The sequence below is a fragment of the Echinops telfairi genome, unplaced genomic scaffold (assembly GCF_000313985.2).
Source record: "Echinops telfairi isolate 266 unplaced genomic scaffold, ASM31398v2 ScPeMD7_7424;HRSCAF=8462, whole genome shotgun sequence".
Classification (NCBI taxonomy): domain Eukaryota; kingdom Metazoa; phylum Chordata; class Mammalia; order Afrosoricida; family Tenrecidae; genus Echinops; species Echinops telfairi.
Window position 1 is genome coordinate 77,238,079 of NW_022111324.1, and position 22,348 is coordinate 77,260,426.

Here is a 22,348-nt window from a genome sequence, read left to right on the forward strand (position 1 = left end):
AACTCTGTACAATGATAACTCTCAGTTGTCAAACTCAATTCATTCTAAATCTGTGTCAAACACTGAAAAGGTCAAGAACTAAATATATCTTTACATAAGAAATAATGGTAAATCAAATAATTGGTTCTGAGACCCAGAATTTATACTTATAAATTAATTTTCCAGGACTTTAAATCACTAAGGAGACTTTTAGCCTTCTCACTTCTCACTGTCTCACATATGCTATTTCTTTGAGTTATTTCTGATTTAATCAAATAAATCAACTTTTCAATCAAAAAAAAAGAACTTGGACCAATTATATCTGAATATCATTTTCTTCAGTGCATCAAAAAGTATATATATTCAACAATTCCACACCTATTTCTCAAGATTGCAGTACGAATCAATTATTATATGTACATCACCTTGCTTATCTCATGAGTGGTAATAGTAGTAATTATCACTATGATGGTGATACACTTAAAAGCAGTGGAGTTTTATGTGGCCATTTATTAAAAATGATATTCTACATTTTCCCTCTTTTTAGGAAAGACCTAGCTGAATATCAGAAAAAATGTGAAGATCTTCAGGAGCGACTAAAGCATAAAGAGAGTCTTCTTGCTGCTAATGTTTCTAATCGTGTTGGTGGGCTTTGTTTGAAATGTGCTCAGCATGAAGCTGTTCTTTCCCAAACCCATAATAATGTTCACATACAGACCATTGAAAGACTGACCAAGTAAGTATGCTTCTACACATGGACTCTTTGGCAACATGGAAACTTGTGTCTTTAAAATGGACATTGTGTTCTGCTTTAATCACTATGTTAAATCAGATTTAATTAAGCTTCAAATAAAATGGATTTTGTAAATTTCCTTCATTGTATAGCTTTGCTGACGTCAAGAGTAGGTGGGTTCTGTGAACCCTAGGTAGGCTTGTCACTTTGGACGAGCAACTGAACTTCTTTGGGTTTTTTGTATGAAGAATTTCCTTTCAAACAAAAAACACAACTAAACCCAAACCAAACTTGTTGCTGTCAAGTTGACTCCCAACTCATGGCTGTCCAAGAGCAAAATGCTATAGAGGATTCTGCTCTTTCGGCTTTTCACGGTTGTGACCTTTTGGTAGCAGATTGCTAGCTCTTTCTTCCATGGCATTGCTAAATGGTTTGAACATCCAATCCTGTGAACTTGAGCACCAGCTGTGCCATCCACAAGCAACTCTCTGTTTCACAGGCCGTAGGGAGTAGAACTTACCTAATAAAAGAGGAGGGTGTTCATTTTGTGACTCTTCATTAGTAAATAGGGAAAGGAATTCAGTTTGTGACTCTCGAAGAAAGTACAATTAGAAGGTAAAACAACACCTGGTGGACAACCATGGAAAAAGAATGATAGGAACAAAAGTTGGTAAGATCATGAGTAAGTGGCTGGCTTCATATTCTGGTGGTTGTAGTCACTTTGGAAGGCAAGTTAGTGTCATCCAACAATATTTAAATCATGCTTTTCACCTTTCAAGATATCCTAGAAAAGTAACTCAGGCATGTGTATGATGGGCATTTATAGTAGCATTGTTTGTAATGTGAACAGTCTAAATATCCTTCAGAGTAGAATAGCTAAACATGAGTTAGTCAAACTATGGAATACTTTACATAGAGAAAAACAGCCAGCAAATAGGCAAAAAGTTAGAAGAAGGTTGATTTATATGTACTACTATGGAGTATTCTCCAATACTTACTGTTGAAAGAATAAAACAACAAGGTAAAACAAGTCAAGATGGCTAAAGGGGCATTTGTTTATAAACATTTTATTGTGATTTAGGTAAAGGTTTGTTTATTGAATAGCTCATCCATTTCACATTCAACAATTTGTACATTCATACACATTTTGTTGAATCTATTGCAGTCTTTTCAAAATACCACCATTTATCCCTCTTCTCTCTCTTTTTTTTCTATTTCCATTCTTCTTTGTTTTCTAACCTCCTTTACTTTGTTAGGGGGTAAATGCTGCCCTTTGATCTTAAATGGTGATTATTCAATAACAGGGTGAGTTCAGATCCTCACCTGAAGATTGACTAAGAACTTTGGTCTCAGGGGTCCCACCTGTCTCTATACTGACCTGTAGGCCTTGTCTATTTTATGATTTTGTGTTTTGTTCCACATTTCATGAAAAAAAGAAAGATGTCCACACACAATCATGCAACGAATTTTCTGTAGGCTCATACCTATACATAGAAATGCATAAACAAAGATGTAAAAGGCTTAATGCCAAATATTTAACTGTGGTTACCACTAAGAAGTGGAAGAAGATATTAGAATTCAAAGTATGAATCAAATAGATCCTTAACTCTATTGGTAATCAATTTTATGAAGATAACATAATGAAAATTACGTTAAAAAGCAAAAGCTTATTTAAAATCACATAAATGAAAAGGAATAAGTTTAATACTAGTTAGTTTAACGAAACCAACCAAGAAATAAAACAAATTTTGTTTACATTTTCTTTTTTCTTTCTTTTTTCAAACATTTGTAATAGTACCTTTTAAAAATCCCTGTAAAGATAATGAGAAAAATATTTTAGTTTTTTAAGCTGAAATATTTGTGTTGATTCTAGATCTGGTAGTCATTAAGAAATTAGATTCTTTCTCAGTTATACTAAATTTGTGCTCTTAGCCTCTTAAAGTAACCTACTTAAGTTAATGCTCTGCCTGTCAGTAAGTATATCATTGTTTCATGTTCTTCACTAATAACCAAATGCAGAGAAATGTTTCTATTTTTTTCCTGTGGAAATTTCTGACTCTATGACTCAGCCTCCGATGGTGTATCCTGTTAGCTTATTGATGTAAAATGTTGACTATTGAGTGCTGTACTGACTTTGGAGAGTAGCCAATACATTTTAGGTTTCCCTCTCTTTTATGTGGAATTAGAAGTCTGATCCCCTCAGGAAGCTGTTGTTATAGCATTTCCTGTACTACATCTGTATGGAATTAGAACAAAAACCAAAACCTTAGTAGGAAAATCAGAAGAGTTTCCTGACCAATGTTGAAAGTGTGGTATTATGACACCACCAGTTGAAACTCCTTTCAAACCCACTGTAGCTCATGGGAGTAAGAGAGGCTCTCTGCTCCCTTAGAGATTTACAGTCCTGGAAACTACACAGGGATGCTATGAATAGGAATTTACTGATGGCAGCGGGTTTGGTTTCTGGTAGTAATGTACCACATGAGAATGAATAGTACAGCTGACAAGAAAGGCATCAGGTCGGACTTGGAGATAAGATCACCCTATCTTTATGGTCTTTGGCTAGAACATTAGGGAATTTTTGGAGAATATGTATAGCAACTATTGACAACATTGGATGCATTTTAAAATTGATATTGATGTCTTCATGGTGTTCTGAATTTCCATTTTTCACTCAGGCCTTAGTATGCCATGAGGTAGGTAAAAAAAGCAGTTTTCTTAATGTTCATAATACCTTAAAATGTTCAAAGTTCTCTCTGTAGTACATAATACCTTGGAGATGTTTCAGGGCACTTCTCAAAAATGAGAAGTTATTGTTGTGTACTCTCTGGTACCTTAGTCCAGCTTGAGATCTTGAGATGGATTATTGTAGTGTTTATAGTTGGTTTTGAAAGATTGTTTAAGAAATTCCCAGAAATGAGGAACAGGAAAATGTGTAGTCAGCTTTCTATACATTCTTAAAAACAATCATGATAATGCTTATTAACTATGCTTAGTAAAAACATAATTAATTAAAAAATTCTTACTAATACTTTAAAATAGTAGTAACTGTGGAATAGAAATCATAAGGTCTTTTAAAATAGTAGTAATTGTGGAATAGAAATCATAAGGTCTTTTAGTCCCTATACCAAGATAAAGCTATTACATACTTTTTTTCCTATTGCATACTTATAAGACCAACTCTTTCTACTGTATCTTAAACATTTTGTCCTGATTATTCAGGGCCTTTCTTGATTCTCTTTGCTCTTATTATTGAACTAAATTCCTTAAATATTACATGTTCACTCGTGTTGTGTAAGTGCATGCTTTTTCATTCCAGAACTAATATTAAAGTCCTTACTTCATCTTTCTGCTTTAGCTTCTCTTTCATTTGGATCATAAAATATTGCAGCAGTAAAACTGTTTTGCTTGCTTTGCTCCAAAAAACTCCTTGATCACACCCATCAAAACAGCCACATGACACTGTTGTGCAACCACAGGATTTTTGCTGTAGAATATGGGAAGTTGAAGGCATGCCCTCTCACTCACTCATGGATGCATTTTGTGTATTTGTACAATTTCAAATTGTGAAATTATGAAAGGCTTACCCAGCCATGGCTCTGGGATGGCCATGTGGACTGCCTTATTACCCTGGCTGGCTGCAATAGACTGCTTCTGAGGGGCAGCACAGTGGACTTAGAGTCAGACAATGAGTATGCTGTTAGATCCAAGAGAGATGCATGGGGCTGAAAACAGGAAACACATTAAGAAGCCAGCAGCCGTAAGAATGTGGACAAATCTGCCAGGCCTGAGCTATTATTGCTGCTCCTTTCTCGAGAGTACTAGCTATTTAAAATAGAATACATTAAATCAAAGCAAAACCAAAGTCTCACTAAAAAGTGTATACTCTTAACTTGCCAAAATGGCTACCTATATCTGTAAGCATGTATGTTTTTAAAGACTTTCTTCTGAGCTACTCAGATGGTCTGAGGGCTACCTGATGTATGTACTCATAAAGTATTTGCAGAAGTTGGGAGTAGTTTAGTCTAGTAGTTACATGGATTTTAAAAATTGTCATATGGTGTTCAATAGTAGGAAGCTGATGAGTTGATATTCAGAAAAAATGTTTAATCCACAAGTACCTCATGAAACTCTCTCATTTTCAACTCTAATTCCAAAAAAATCTAGTGGCTTTTCTGATTTAGGTAGTAAAATTTCAGATCTGTTAAAGAAGTGTAATATCACCACTTCTGTTTCCCTCTTGTAGCAAATTCTGTTTTCATTTGTTCTTTTGGTACCGATTTTACTGAATATCTGCTGTCTGGCTGACACTACTCTGGGCAAGAAGCTACTCAGAAAGAGATTAAGTGTATTAAATATAAATCTCCTTTAAGAAGAAATTTGTTAGATTGTAATCCTTCTGGGTCATATTACCTTTATATTTATAAGCACAGAGCTTTTTTTAAAAAATTCTTTTTATCAGAAGTTTGGAATTGAGGGCATAGTGTCAGCAATAAGTAAGAATATCATTGAATAGTAATTTTTGCTCTAAACTAGATTTTACAGCTTTAAGAAAAGTAGCTAGACAATGCCCATATTGACTTGAGGCTCTTAAAAAGTAAATTTTATTTTTTTCCTAGTTAAATTACATATTCTAGATGAAAGTAGATTCTTTTATGGTAGAGAGCTTTTTTAAAATGCAGATATATACTTAATTTTGATGATATCCACTTTATTTTGTATAACTAGAATAATTTAATATTGCTTTTATTTACTTTTTCATTTTATAATGATATCTGATTATGTTTGATCATTTTCTTTATAATAAAATTAGCTAAACTATGTTATATTTCTCAATTTCAAACAGAAGCAAATCAGAGAATTATAAAATGGAGCTCCCAATGCTCCCATGAATTTTATAACATTTGAAGCAATCTATTATGTTTTTTCAACAAAAAAGAGCTTTATGAAACTACTAATCAGCTCTTTGCCAGCTACATACCAAAGCATGATGGCATTCGGATCAGTTCTACTCCCAATAAATAGGTTAGCTTAGGATACTTCTGAGGATTGCTGAGGAAGGGGTAGGGCTAGGCAACAAGCAAACCAGTGGAATGCAATCTTGTTAAATGGTGAGTGTTGTATAGGCATGACCTGGGCACCTGAAGGGTGCACCAGTACTGCTCATTGAAGAAGAGAATGGGTTGCTAAATAGAAGGATAGAATTGAATGGAAAGGAACGGCAAAATAGAGGCTCGTAGAGGAGTATGAAAAAGAAAGGATGTATTTTGACCAAGTTAACAAGAGACAGAGAGAATCAGCAAAGTAAAGAAAACTTTAGTAGTCCCTTCTTTAAATAGAATAAATTCATACTTGCACATTAAGGTTTAATTTCTGCCTTTTCTATTTTGCTGCTTTTTAACTTTCCAGCTCCTTACCCCACCCCCCTTCTCTCTTTTTTGACTAACTTCCATTTTTTTTCTGGGCTTTCATCTGCAGCTGTTGAGTGTGCCAGTCCCTTCTATAATAGATTATTGTCCTACCCAGATGCAGGCCTGCCATGAGTGTTCTCGCTGCTCCAGCTTGCTTCTCACCATATAAGGACACTGGATCTTTCTGGGTTTGCTTTCTTATGTGCTGAATGGGCCTTCTCTGGCTCTTCTAATACCTGTTAATGCTCGTCTTTTCCTGACTTATGCGTACACGATTGTTTGATCATTTCTCCTTGCAAATGTTCATTTGTTGCCCACAGAGAGAGAGATGACTTAATGTCTGCACTGGTTTCCATAAGGAGCAGCTTGACAGATGTGCAGGAAAGAGAAGCAAGTGCTTATGAGCAGGTGAAGCAAGCTGTGCAAATGACCGAGGAAGCTAATTTTGAAAAAACCAAGGCAAGTCCAATAAGACTTAAATAAAGGCATGGCATAATTGCTGCTTTTTCTTTGACTAATTCTTCAGCTATTTTTCCAGAACTAAATTCTCTTTTCTAAAGGTATATAGTGCATACCAATATGTTAATGTTGACTTTTTTTCAGTGAAAACAAATGTACTATTTAAAGGATTCTTTTTCTTCTGGATAGTACAGCATGGTAAAGGACTTTGAGAGACGTGTATATGATGGAGGATACAGCATTAATTTCACTCCTTCCTGCCATCCTTAAAAGAGCCCTGAATGTAGTGGTTACAAATTGGACAGCTAACCACAAGGTCAGCAGTTCAAAGACAGCAGTTACTCCATGGTTGAATGATGGGCTTTCTACTCCCGTTAAGAGTTAAGTCTTGGAAACCCACAGGGACAGTTCTCCCCTGCCCTCGAGTGTCCTTATGAATCAGGAATGATTTGAAGGCTGTGAGTTTGGTTTTTCCATTATTGGACTCTGTTTTTAACACCTAATTTCAGTTGCTACTACTCTTTACTGAATGTTATCTATAAATTAGCATGACACTGGCATAGAACAGGTAATCAATACATACCTATCTACTAAAGATATTTCAACTCTCTTCTTACTAACTGAGATAGTTTATTGTGCCAGCCTGGCTGATAAACACAAGTGGGATTACTGAAGGGCAGAGAGATAAATGGCTTGGTGAGTCTCGCCTTTCTTGTCTCTGGCTCTTTGATCATCGGACCAGTGTGCGGCTGCCTTGCTTGTCCTGTGCCTCAATTTAAAGGCTACACTACCTGTGGGACGCCACGCCTGTGGACTGTGTCACTGTAAGTTGAGGTCCCTTTAAGAGATCGCTGGAGCTGGGGGCTGGCAGTTGGTGACCTGCCTTCTGATTGGCTGCTGTGCTGACATAGCCTAGCTCTCTCTATAAATAGAGGAAGATCTGGCATCAGACAGAGACTTGAAGGACTGCTAGTCTCTCACAACTCTCTCACGGCAGTGAGTTGAATTGAGCCATTTGTAGTGCTTTGTAATTTAACTGTTTCTTTCTTGTATTATATATTTATCTGTATATGATTTAACAGTTCATTTCTTGTTATATATCTAATTATCTTTATAAATAAATATATTGAATTATCAGCAATTTGGTTTTATCTCTCTAGAGAACCCTGTCTAACACACTAACACTCTAAAATTTGTTCCCCCTTATTTTTCCAGTTTACCTACTTTGCCCATTCCCAATGAATGTGAAACTGACAGGTATTTATTACTGTTACTTAGCAAGCATTGTTGAAGCATTTCATTTAATCAAACTATTGAGTGAATTCCTCTGCAGAGTAGTATTAGACTTCTTCTGTGGTTATTAGGCGCCCTGCTGGTGTAGTGGTTATGCGTAAGGCTGCAATCCAAGTGGTTGGCAGTTCGAAGCCACCAGCAGCTCCTTTGGAGTAGGACTGGGCTTCATACTCCAACAAATGGTTTCAATCTTGGAAATCCTCAGGGGGTTGCTCTGAATCAGCATTGACTTCATAGCAGTGAGTTTGGTTTTGGGGCTTTCTGTGGTTGTTAGTACAGCTCCACAGTTCTTTCTTTGCAATTGACTGTCTCTCTTGCTGCACGAGGAACTTTCCTGAGCCTTACCATCTCCCTCACTCCCCGAATTCTACTCTTAGCACCTCCCTCACAGCAGATGACTATTTATTTTAGTGAGACCAAGACCAACTGACCAGAACCTCCTTTCTACCTTTTTCTTCTCTCCAATGTGCCTTTTATATTTTTTATTTTTCCCTGGTTATTTTGCCCACTGTTTTCCAATGAGTCGCACTCACTCTAACTTCCTGGTGTTTCTTACTGCTAGGATTTCAAAGACCTTGAGACATTTGACATCATCTCTTTCTTGCATTTTCAATTTCTTCCTCCCCATGAGTTTCCCTTCTTAACCTATCTACAGCTGTTTTTCTTATTTAAACAAACACAAATGCAGCCATCCTGTGATGAGATTCCACGCAGTTTACTGACTTTTGTCCGTTATTTCACTGCAGACCTTTCAAAACAGTTGTTTGTCCTTGCAGCTTTCCATTTACTCAAAGCATTGAACAATCTATAGTCTGATTTCATGCTACTGAATTGCTCTTTACTGGCCCAGAGTCATTTCTGATTACCCAGCCTAATGACCTCATCTCTATCCTCATTAGACTCAATGCCTGCAGTTTGGCAGCTATTAACTATAGTATCATAGAATTCTCTTTGACTTGATTCCCCTGACATTTTGCCCTCATGTGTCTTCTCTTACCTACTTTTAAGTCTCTCTCTACTTATTTCACATAAATCTTAAAGACCTTAAACCTTACAGCCGTGCCCATGTTGCCCTGATTTCCAAGGCTCTATATCTCTTCTCATGGCCAAACCATCACTTTCATTTTAATGACACTCACCCCCCCCCCTCCGCTTTATGTCTTTAGTTGTAATTGCTCTTCTGAGCCCCAGACCTACATTTCTTGCTTCTACTTGGGTGATATTTCACTAGTATCTAAAAATTCCACAAAGCTCATAATTCTCTACTCTGTAATGCTCCTTTTCTTTTTGCAACCATCTTTAATGCTTCCACACACACCCTCCCACACACACACCTGCCCCAGAGAATAGTATCATTACCTTTCAAGTAGACCTGGCTTGCTGTCTTTAAAATACCCTGACTCTTCTTTATCCCTTGCAGCATCTAATCAGTTGCCAGCCTTCTGCTTTCAGTATCCCTTCATTATCTATACTGCTCTCTTCCCTTCCGATACCCCAACCCAGTTCAATATTTCATCTACTCTAACTGGTCTCCCATAGGTCTCTACCAGTTCCACTATATATACTTCATCTTGCTGCTATATATTCAATATTGGAAATCTCCATATTCAAGTAGCTTCTCATTTTCCAATAGAATAAAAGACAAATTTCTTACCATGACTTTCTATATCTTTCATAATCTGCCACACTTTTTTATAGCCTTATTTTTCACTCATCTTTAATATAACTTATGCAGTTTTAGAACATGACCTACAACTGACCATTTCCATGAATGTTCTCATACTATTATATTTATAGTTTTATCTGTGAAATAACATTTCAATCTTTGAGGCTCAATTCAGATGTCACTCTTCCTAAAGACTTCCCCAATCCTTGTTTAAATTGGAGAATTTCTGCCTCCTCTATATTCCTGTTAAGGTTATATTTGTTTTCAGTGGCTGTATGCATAGTTTTCTCCACCAAAGATTGATAAGCTCCTTAAAATCAGGATCTGTGACTTCTATCAGTGTATTCCTCACATGATTATTTACATATTAATTGCACAATAAATGCTTGATTAATTAAATTAAGCAAAATTATTTGTTTTAAATGTTAATATGAGTTTTTATAATTACCCTTTTTATAAATTACACAGTTAAGAACTAGAGAGGTTATTTATATTACAAATCTACAGCATTTTTCACTGAATTTATAATAATGAATGAAATGATTGATTACTATACAGTTTACAAAATATAATGGAGATCTAGTAGTCTTTTTGTTGAAGGTATACTAAGCATATTGGGAAGTTTTCATTTTGAGAGTATAAAAATTTCAAAGGCAGAGATATTTTTATTTGAAAAAGAGCTACTTCATTCGTGTGCTATCAAATGATAGTTGCTGTAAGTCATGGTCCATTTAATGGCAGTGAGTTTGGTTTTGGGTTTTGTTCTTATATTTCCTTGATGTATGTTGCCATCTAGTGTTGTATTTGTGTATTGCATCTTACATAAGTAGAAGACACTGATTTTATATTACATACAGTATTTATATTTATACTGAAGGTGAAAAAAGCCTGAAGATTTTGTAAAATCATAATATGTGGCATGAGAAAATTATAATGATGTTTGGCAATTTCTCTGGAAATTAACCATTTCAACTAATCTCAGCATTAACTATTAATTACTAAACTACTAACTAGACTTTGGTTATTGTTCATAATCCAAATAATTTTTAAATGCTTTTTATGAAAACACCGTATATTGTTAGAATAATACAACTTTATCTTGGTGTAAAGGTAAGGGAAGAGAACTTATCTGAAATCAAGAGTGTTGGCAGATTTCAAAAAGAGTAAAGAGTTCATCATACTGGAGATTTGAATGAAATTTTGACTGGAATTAATTAAAGGATGAATTCTCTACATTCTAGATTACCCTTTCAGGACAACATCTTAATAAATTTTTTTATACCAATGGCTAAGGTACATACCCTACAAGAGTGGGTGGGAGGAAAGTATAATTCTTTATAGCTTTCTCCCCAAAACTTGAACCTATTTCTATCAAGAAATGATTATATTCAAGAAAGGGGAGAAAGCCCCACATACATTATGTGGGAAATGGTCTCAACTTAGGTTGGCCAATTATAAATATCTATCAGTTATTTACTACTGACCTGAGAGGAGCCCTGATGGTGTACTGGTTAGACATTGGGTTACAATCCGTATGGTTCACTGTTCGAAACCACCTGCAGCTCCTCTGGAGAAAAACGGGGCTTTGTAGTCCTGTAAATGGTTACAGTCTCGGAAAACCCACAGGAGATTACTATGAGTCGTCATTGACTTGATGGACTGAGTCTGGTTTGAATTATTGACTTAGCCTTTGAGGTTCAGTTATGTCTTACTGAATGGTTACATAGTGATAACCAATCAGCTAGAATTCTGGGTACCCTGGAGTTAAATGAGACAACATTCATGGGAATTGTAATTAGATATTTGTTTGGTAGTCCCAAAACTTTTAGTATGTGAGTTCAATTAAAAGAGAACTAGCGAAAGAGGGTGGGAGCGCGTGCTGCTGGGAGTTGTTTGGAGGTTGGCGGCGAGGGGCCGAAGTCCCTCCAAACGAGCATGTCGCACAAGCAGATTTACTATTCGGACAAATACGACGACGAGGAGTTCGAGTACAGGCACGTCATGTTGCCCAAGGATATAGCCGAGCTGGTCCCGAAAACCCACTTGATGTCTGAATCTGAATGGAGGAATCTTGGCGTCCAGCAGAGTCAGGGATGGGTCCATTATATGTATGATCCATGAACCAGAACCTCACATCTTGCTGTTCCGGCGGCCGCTGCCCAAGAAGCCAAAGAAATGAAGCGAGCAAGCCACTTTTCAGCCTCGAGCTGTTCCAGCCTTCCTTTCTTGCTAACATCTCTCTAATAATGTTGCCTTCTCTGATGTTTCTCACTCTGATATTTAAAGGACGTTCCCTACACTGTTTGAATGTGCCGGTGCGTGCTTTGCCGCATGTGCAGAGCCACACCGCCCTGCCAGCTGTGCTCTGTGGGCCCCGGTCTCAGCTGCCCGTGTCCCCAGCAGCCATGGTGGGCTGTGTCCAGCAGAACACCCTGGCAGGCAGAGGAAGCACCTGAGAAGATAAGATCAGAGGGCTCAGTTCACAGGCATTGTGTAAACTTGCCGTTGTTAGTGTTTGTGTTTCTGTTTTTCATTTTCCCTGTTGGGTACTGCGTGTATGGCGACTGCGGATGTGTGTTTTGATGTATTGGAAACTTTCCATTTTATTCAAGAAATCTGTTCCATGTCAAGAAAAAAAAAAGCCCTTGATTAAAGAAGACATTTTTATAAAAAAAAATAAAAAAATAAAATAAAATAAAAGAGAACTAGCATTGGAAATGTTAAATCACTTTTATAATTCCAGGAATTACTCATCTTTAATAGTTTCTTCTTTGAGACTGGGCATGTATATTAACATCAAAGCAAGTAAAAACAAAAACTTTTATAATTAATAATCATTGATTATATACCAAGAGACCTAGATGACCAGTTTTTAACTTCATAATTATTTCAGTGTTTCATTTCCCCTTTTGTATTTATTCATCATCATCTATTGCTGCTGGACGGTCCTGGTGACATGAAAAAGTGACCCACAAAACCACAGCTCCAGCATTGATTTTATTTAAGTGATTTACAACTTCTTTCTTTATGGTTTCTGTTTTTATCATCTTGTTTTAACATTACTCTGTCACGTCTCTTATCCTACCATGTCTTTTACATTTTTTGTTCCTAGACTGATTGAATTATTTGAATTGAGTCGTGCTGTTGTTTATCTGAGCCTGATCTTCAGATTCTCAGCAGTTCCTTTCATTGTTCCAGTTCTCACTGTCCTCAGTGATGCTGACTCTTGGGCTTTTGCCCAATTAAAAGCCTTCTGATAGATATACTGGTTTATATTCAATAATCATTTTATTTTTACATACCAGTAATCTCAACTTTTTATTAGGTTTTAATAAAACATTTTTCACAAGGAAAATTGCATTCTGAAGCACAATTGTCACAAACTTATACTATCTCAAGCTCCAAGGGTTTAAAAAATAGAATTATGTGCTTTCATTTCTTTTAAAATCTAATTTAAAAACTTCTTTTCCAGGTTGCTCAGCTAGGATATTTGACTTAGGACTAACTCCCTAGGAGAATAATTTTTTAGTCATTGTATTTGTTCATCAGTTAATCTAAGTCAAATTTTACTTTCACGCGTTATGCGTAGGAGGACAGAAACTTTCCAGAAAAGTTAAAAAGACATTAGAGTTCACTGGTTTCTTGATGAAGAAAGGAAAATTCACATCCTCTTTATCTTTTGTCTGTATTTTCCCCAGTGGGGACTGGTGTTTTATCTATATATATATAACTTAAAAATGCTTCATAAGATCATTTTCATCTACATTAACAATGAATGCGACTGTCAAAGTTAGTCACACAGTATATAAGGTGTATTAATATTTTTCTACTAACTCAAGGAAAATAAATGTTGGCGGGTTAACATGATAAATAATATTCATCAGAGAATGACTCTTAGAGTCTAGGTTAAGCACCTTAATTTTATTGGGATTTTGAAATCATCTTTTTATCCTAGAATATTAAGATACCATAAATATAGCTAAAAGAAAACTAGAGAGTTTTAAATTTATGGAAATGCGGGCAGGGGAATTGAGGTTAACTGGCAATTTAAAATTTTCCAGAGACCAGAAATGGAAGCTGATAGTTCCCATCTCACCAAAGGAGGTAGTGAATTCAGGTTTTAATCTTCTTTAAAAAGCTTTTTATTGTGAATGTGTTATTATTAGGTGTCCCCAAGTCAATTCTGACTCCTAGCCACCCTCTTATGCAAACCTGACCGAAACCCTGCCCTGTCCTATGCCATCCTCATGATTGTCGTTACCGTTGCACTCACTGTTACAGCCACTGTGTCAATCCACCTCATCAGTGGTCTACCGAGCGTGAGGTTCTTCTCCAGGGGCTGGTCTCTCCCGACAACAGGTCTGAACTCTTACCATCCGTGCTTCCAAGAAACATCCTGGTGGTAAATGTATGATGATCTACAGAGCAGATCATCGGTTCACACACGTGTATGTGTCAGCTCATCCTTTGCAATCATTTCAGTGTATCATCACTTACTTTTCCCACTTCCTCTCTGTTTCCTGTTTTCATTCTCCTTTCTTTCCCAACCCTTCTTTGGGTTTTGTTTTGAAATGTTGCCTATTTGATCTTAATATAAACTCACCACCTGCCAAGGTAGAACTGTCCTTGTGAGTTTCCAAGGTTGTAACTTTTTACAAGAGTGGAAAGCCCTGTCTTTCTCTTACTGAGCAGCTGGTAGTTTCAAACTGTGGACCTTGTGGATTGCAGCCCAACTTGTAACCACTACGCCATCAGGGTCCCTATTTGATCTTATTATAGCATTGGGGTAAGTTTAGTTCCAGACCTGAAGGTTTACTAAGGACTATAGTCTTAGTGGTCTCATGTGCCTATCTGACAAATATAATTTTGAGTTTATTACACATTTTCTCCCATCTTATCCATGTCTGAAGTTTGTAGTCTTTTTTTTTTAGTTGTATTAGGAGAGTATACTAAAACTAGTTGTAGTTACCTTTAAAGAGACTTGATCATTATATAATGTTAAACAGTGTTTATAATCTTTAATTACTAGAGAAAATATTTGTTTCTTTAAATGGTTTTATTGTGAATTGGATGAGGCTTTACAGAGTAGGTCATCAGTTTTGTAATCAACAATTCATATACATGCTATTGCATATGTTCTTTGCAATCCCCTTAATGTACTGCCCCTTATTCCACATTCTCACTTTGTTTCCATTCCTCTTTCGTTTTTAACCCTCCTAAATGCCTTCTGTACTTTGCACATGTGGTCAGGAAAGACCAGATCTGAAGCATGATTCAGGGCAAGATTTAAGGTCCCAGAGGTACCACCAGTCTCTATCTGACCAGTTAGCCCGCTTTCTGATTTTGAGTTCTGTTCCATATTTTCCTCCCATTCTAACCATTTACTTACTGTAAATCCTTTCAGAGCATTTAGTAATGGTAGCCAGGCGCCGTCTAGTTCTTCTGGCCTCAGGAATTGTGGACACTGATGTTTGAATGGTCCAAGAGTCCAGTGCACTAATTGTTTCTATGTGTCTTTGGATTTTCATCACTCTTCTTTCTTTGGGATGGAGAGAGATCAATAATTTAATCTTAGATGGCTGCTCATGAACTTGTCAGGTCCCAGCCACTACTCACCAAAGTAGGGTACAGAATATTGTCTTTATGAACTAAGTTCTGGTAATTGACTTGGATGCCCCCCAAGACTCTGGTGCTGTCTCCAAGCTCAGCAATTTATTCCTTCATGATGTTTGGTTATGTTTAAGAAGTTTTCATGACTGTACCCACTGTTTCCTGAACCACAAAAAGGAGCCCTGGTAGTGTAGTGGTTATGCATTGGGCTGCTAATCATAAGGTCAGCAGTTTGGTTTCTACTCCTATAAGGAGTTACAGGCTCCAAAATCTACAGAAGTAGTTCTACTTTGTTCTAGAAGGTCACTGTGAATCAGAATAGATTCAATGGCAGCACGTTTAGTTTTCTGGATGCTCTACCACATTCATGGATATATTTGCTGCAAAGGTAAATATAGATTACAAATGTCATCTGTCAAATATGTACTTATTAATGGGTATACTCCTACACTCCCTTCCACATGTGTTCTACCTTCATGTCGATCCACAGTTATTTTAGGATTGTATATATGATAGTTTCTATCTGTTACTTTTCCCCCCCAAAACCATTGTATTGGTAGCTAATACAGATATCATATCATTCCATAGTCCAATCACATCAAGTAGTATTGTACAATTGCTTCCACAATCAGTTTCAAAACGTTCTCTTCCTCTTAACTTTTAACTATCAAAAACCTCTGCCTCCATTTTTGCCAACCTCCCTCTTATTGTATATTATCTTTCCCTTCATCCAAGTTAACCTGTAGCCAGTGACTCCCCCTCTCTTCCTCACCCACCTTGGGAGAGGAATTGAACCATCAGTTTTAGTGTTAAAACCTTTTCCTGACTTGTTTATGATACTGATCTCAGGCAGTATTTGTCCTTTTGTGATTGACTAATTTCACTCGGTATGTCCTCCAGATTAGTTCACAGATTCATTATTCCTTAACATCACATAGTTTTTTCCATTTGTGTGTGTACAAAAGTTTATTTACCTGATCTTCCATTGATGTGCATTTAGATTATTTCCATCATTTTTTCTTTGTCACTAGTGCTGTGAAGATTATTAGTGTGCATATATTTATTCATGTCCCAGCACTTATTTCCCTATGACATATACCCAGTAATGGGATTGTTGGATCATAGGGTATTTCAATTGCCAACTTCTAGAAGAAATATCATCTTACAGTCCCACCAACAGTAGTTATTGGGGTTTCATTATCTGTACCATTGTCACTATTTCTTTTTTCAATTTTTTTTGAACTTCACAATGAAGAGTGAGGTAAGGTGATATCTTATTGATGTTTTAATTTACATCATCCTAATGGCTAATGATGGTGAGAATTTTTTCATATATTTGTTAGCTGCCTGAATGTCTCCTTTGGTGAAATTTTCCATAAATTTTAGAGATTCATTCCATGCCTAATATATCATTTCTGAAAAATTTTCTGTCTGTGAGTTCTCTTTTGTATCATTTAGTGAACTATTTTGATTCACACAAATGTCCAATTTTCAGTAGGTCCCACTCATCTAATTTACCTTCTGCTGTTCATTTTCAGAGTAATTATGCCATGCATTAGGAGGTTTCTTCTTTTTTAATCATTTTATTGGGGGCTCATACACCTCTTATCGCAATCCATCCATCCATTCATTGTGTCAAGCACATTTGTACATATCTTGCCATCATCATTCTCAAAACATTTTCTTTTTACTTGAGCCCTTGGTATCAGCTCCTCATATTTTTCCCTCCTTCCAATCTCCACCCTCCCTCACTCCCTGCCTCACCCTTGATAATTTATAAATTATTATTAATTTGTCATGTATTACACTGTCCGACATCTCCCTTCACCCACTTTTCTGTTGTCCATCCCCCAGGAAGGGGGTTATATGTAGATCCTTGTGATTAGCTCCCCCTTTCTACCCCACCTTCCCTACACCCTCCCGGTATCGCCACTCTCACCACTGGTCCTGAGGGGTTCATCTGTCCTGGATTCCCTGTGTTTCCAGTTCCTATCTGTAGCAGTGTACATCCTCTGGTCTAGCCGGATTTGTAAGGTCGAATTGGGATCATGATAGTGGGAGGGGGGAGGAAGCATTTAAGAACTAGAGGAAAGTTGTATGTTTCATCATTGCTACACTTAGGGAGCTTATTTTATTTATTTATTTATTTATTATCATTTTATTGGGGGCTCATATAACTCTTTTCATATTCCATACATACATCAAATGTGGCAAGCACATTTGTACATTCATTGCCCTCATCATTCTCAAAACATTTGCTTTCCACTTAAGCCCTTGGCATCAGCTCCTCATTTTTCCCCCTCTCTCCCCGTTCCCCCCTCCCTCATAAACCCTTGATAATTTATAAATTATTATTTTGTCTTATCTTACACTGTCCGATGTCTTCCTTCACCCACTTTTCTGTTGTCCATCCCCCAGGGAGGAGATTATATGCAGATCCCTGTTATTGCTTCTCCCTTTCCACCCCACCCTTCCTCTACCCTCCTGGTATAGGGGGCTTATTTTTGTACCTATCTTTTCACCAATAATTTGTTTAGTTTAGGCTTTACATTTAAGGCTTTGATCTATCTTGAGTTGTTTTTTGTATGTGGCATGAAATAATGATGCTGTCTCATTGATCTGCAAATGGACATCCAGTTTTACCTTTTGTTAAAGAGACTTTCTTCTCCATTTAATGTAGCTCAGCCCTTTGTTAAAGACCAGTTGTCTGTAAATATATGATGTTTATCATTTAAAGTATTCAAATAATTTTTAATCATGAGCAAGTGAAAGCCAATCAATGTAGATGCTTACATATTTTATAGAGTAGAAATATGATATGTATATGTAATAACATACTGTAACATTTGATATTTCTGATTCCTTTATTTAAAGCATTCTGGTTTATCTGTGGCCCTCATCAAGATCTAGTACCAGAATTTTCTTAGTTATTGAACTCATTTTTTGTGAAAAAAGTAAATATTTGAATATCTACCCTTTTTGTGAAGAAGAAAAAAATAAGTATTTGAATACTGTTTTAGATCAGTAAGTGAAGTTGATAAAGGTACAATTATTCTAATGGATTTTGCATTAAATGTTAGCAGTTTTAAATAAAGCTAACCCCAATTGTCCCATTTACCCCCTTTCCAAATGCTAAGCCTCTACTTCACTCTGTTTGATCCTGGCAGGCTCTGATCCAGTGTGAGCAGTTGAAGAACGAGCTGGACAGGCAGTCAGAGCGACTTGGAAAAGAACTTGTAACTCAGCAAGAGAAAAGGGCTCTTGAAAAAGAAATGATGAAAAAAGAAATGACAAAGGAGAGAGAAAACATGGAAGTAAAGGTACTTAAGCGCTCAGTTTGCTGTCCACATTGCAGAAGATACATTTATGGCAATGTGGATGATATGTGGCTGCCGTTCTTGAATAAACTTCAAGTTTTAAAACCTTGCTAGCAGTCAACTTTCTTAAAATTTAGACTTCATATCTTATTTTCTATATATTTCTATCCTCTGACCTTTTCAAACAAAACAATGAGGTAATCTGTTATAATAAATAATAAAAAAGAATATGTTATGAATTACAAAAATTGACTTTAATCCTTCCCTTCTGTTTGATTTATTCTGTTATGGTTAGCCCGAGGATAGCAAGCAATCTACAGATACCCAGATTTTATTTTAAAAATTTCAACCTTGGCTAAATCAGAGAAAGATGACCTTATCTCTCATCCCAAAAGAAAGCTAGAAGATAACACACTTATGAAAACTGAACAGCCGAAAGAACATGATTACATGCATAGGAAGAAGCAGGGTTTCCATCTCTGTTTATCTTATTATGGAATTAATCATATTCATTTTCTCGTAAGTATAGGTTTTAATAAATTACAGGATGAGTGATTATGAACTAGATGAATGAAGGGAGAGAATAAAGGGAAAAGGAACAGAGAACTTGAAATACGGTATTTGAAGAGCAGTGAATTGGAATAGGAGTTGCCTGGGACCTACCTTTAAAATTGCTGGCAACAAAGCAGAATTGAGCATGAAGTCACCAAAATAACTGCCATATAGGATCCCTCCCCCACCCAGTGGACTCACAGCTTGTGCTCAGATTGTAGTATTATTAAAACATTTACTCTAAGGTGAATTGACTCATTCAGCAAATTTCTACTGAGGATCTACTTTGTACTAAGCAATGTGAAATCCTGAGGACATATAAAGAGAAGATTCCCTAATCCTACTCACTGAGTTTAAAGTCGTGTGTGGGGAAGCGAGGGGATTTGCTCTTGTCTTAAACGGGGTCCAATAGAGGAACAAAACCAATGAAGCATATATAGATAGATTTGTTTCAAGGAAATATTTCAATTGGTGAGACTAGCAAGTCCCAAATGCAAGGATCAGGGAACAGGCCTACTCACGTGGTTTCAGTCACTGATGAAATTCAGAACTGGAAGTCAGACTAAAGGAAGATGAAGGTATGATCAAGAGAGACAGCTTTCCTACAACAGTTATTTAGAACATGGATTCAGTCCATACCCCTGCGGAAACTCCTTTTCCAACTGCTTAAAACAAATCACAAGGTGGAATGTGATTGATTAGATCTCTCATGGGAGAGATATGCTTCGGTCCTTGACTCCGCGCAAGAAAGAATTCATGGCAAAGCCTGGTTTGTGATCCAAGTGAGTTTATAGAGAATAGAAGTGGCACAAGTGTGTGGGACAATGGCTCAGCAACTCGGGCCTCATCCCTGCTGCTCTGGGACCACAGCCTGGTTCCCACTGCACTGTGTCAGAGCCACTGGGAGAGAGGACCAGAGCAAACCTCTGGCTTCTCAGGAGCCCGTTGGGAGTCGTGGTCGACAATACTGATCGGCCCCAATGGCTGAATTGAATTCACCTGGCTTAGATGGGCCAGTCCAGGTGTAATACCCACCTAGGTGTACCCCCTTTCCTTGAACCTCTGCGCATGCGCAGTGTAACACACCTTCCTGACTGGAAGCTGGAACCTCTGAGCATGCTTAATGGATTCCCTAGTCCCTATGCTAAGTTACCTAACATACCCCACTAAAGAGGTATGGACCCAAATCTTTGGGGTATGGGGGGATGACATCTCTAGCTACTTCTTGCTGACAAAAGGGGCAAAGTGGGGCTTTGGGTCCACACCCTTCCTACTCTGTTGAAAGGGGTTGTCAATTTAGGGCCCAGCATGGATAAGGTTGAGGTGGTCCAGGAGCTGGCACATTGATTCAGAGGCCTTGGTAATTTGAGACTTCTGGAAAAACAAACAAATGGACAAATAGGTGAACAGTTTAAGTGAGGCAAGGGTAAGGTTGTGAGGTGGCAGTGCGCTTGCTCTAGCTTCCATTCAAAGGCAAAAGGAACTGGCACTGTTCCTCTAATGGAATGCAGAAAAAAGGCATCCTTTAAGTCCAGGATGCTTTACCACTATGTAGAGCTAGGAATTTCCCCTCAGAGGGTATAGTGGGGGTGAAGGGGGTGGGGGAGTTAGCACTACTGGGTACAGTGGGATCATTGCTTCGTTTATTATCCTGAGGTCTTGGACCAGCTGATCAGACCCATCTTTCTTTTTAACTGGTAGTATTGGGGTGTTACAGGGGGCGTTAACAGGGACCAAGGTTCATGTTGGAGGAACTTACTAATAATGGGTTGTAATCCTTTGATGGCTTCAGGTTTCAAAGGATATACTGTCACTGATGGAGAAACTGGGTAGGATCTTTTAGGAAAATCTTTACAGAGGTAGCATACTTAGCTTTGCCGGGGACTCATATGTCCCAAACTTCAGGAGTTAGGGCTTTTTTCCTCAGTTCCTTTGGGGGAAATCTGTGGCTCCTCCACTGTGAGGAACATTTGGAAGGCTGTAGAGGGACGAGGATGAGGCCCGATGACTATGCAGGTATGTAGCTTGGAGAGTATATCGCGGCCTAGGAGAGAAAAATAGAAGTTATCCCCTAGGCACCTGAGGGGTTCAGTAAAATGTTTAACTACAGGTTTTCCTGACACTCCCAGGTTGGAGCAGGTGCAGGGTGCCAGCAGTTCAGGGAAGGAGGTAAGGACAGAATCGGTGACCCCAGTAGCTAAAAGGAAATTTACTGACCTACCTGCCACATTGATGGCTCACCCTAGGCTCCAGACCAGTAACAGCTATCTCTTGTTGCTGGGCCGTCCAGACCGGACACCTTCAATCCTCCTCCGTTATCAGTTGCATGTTGGCCTGTGGGCGCCCTTCCTCCAGGTCTTTGGCCTTAGGACAGAGGCCAGCCCAGTGGCCAGTCTGCTTGCAATGGAAACATGGTGTCCGAGGAGGCTTGTTCCAGTTAGGGCACTACCTACCCCAATGACCTGGTCGCCCGCAAATGTAGCACTTGGTCCCTGGTTCAAAGGTCTGAGAAACCTGGGAGGCATTCGACAGGCATTGGTTATTAAGTGCAGCCAATACCTGGGAATGCCGGATGTCCTTCCTTCTCTCCTTCTCCCGTGCTCGAGCCTCCCCTCCTGCTCCCTATTGTAAAAGGCCGTATTAGCACAAACAACCATCTATAGGGTAGCTCCTTCAGGCTTCTGCACTAGTTTTTGGAGCTTCTTGTAAATGTCCAGTGAGAAACTTGTCCCTGAATAAGACTTGCCCCTCATAAGAATCTAAGTCTACCGCAGTATGATTCTTCAGGGCCTCCTTTAGCCACTCTAAAAAGCCTACAGGAGAATCTGTAGGTCCCTGGTGATTCGCTGTCACTTTGGCCTAATTAATGGCCTTTTGCCTACCTGCCTTTAGTTCATTTGTAGTGCACACCAGGAAATGTTCCTGCACCCACTTGTCCTGAGGCTCACTATGATTCCGAGCAGAGTCAGTTAAAGGCACAGCTGTTTCCCCTACTGGGTACTTATCATTCATCACATGTAACTCCTCTGCAAACTTCCTAGCACCTTTGAGCACTTGTTCTTTCTCAAAGTCTGTCATAGTCTGTCCTAGTATGACCATTACATCCTTCAAGGTTAAATCATAGGCTACGGTGAGGTGCTGGAAGTGTTCTATGTACTGTTCGGGTTTATTAGAGTAACTGTCCAAGTAATTTTTTAAAAAAATCATTTTATTGGGGCTCATACAATTCATCACAATCCATACATACATCAATTGTGTAAAGCACACTTATACATTTGTTGCCCTCATCATTCTCAAAATTCGCTTTCCTCTTGGGTTCCTGGAATTA

The 22,348-nt window shown here is 37.9% G+C and overlaps 1 protein-coding gene and 1 pseudogene across 2 annotated transcripts in view; both read left to right on the forward strand.

Moving 5' to 3' along the window:
- Positions 1–22,348, forward strand: part of SDCCAG8 (SHH signaling and ciliogenesis regulator SDCCAG8) — a 282,359-nt gene that overhangs the window by 44,697 nt on the left and 215,314 nt on the right. For both annotated transcript variants that reach the window (XM_013003961.3, XM_045298104.1), the window contains exons 8-10: positions 527–715; positions 6,444–6,582; positions 18,319–18,471. In XM_013003961.3, the coding sequence (XP_012859415.3) occupies positions 527–715; positions 6,444–6,582; positions 18,319–18,471 (481 nt within the window). The remainder of the gene's footprint in view (positions 1–526; positions 716–6,443; positions 6,583–18,318; positions 18,472–22,348) is intronic.
- Positions 11,413–12,198, forward strand: LOC123522578 (annotated as a pseudogene).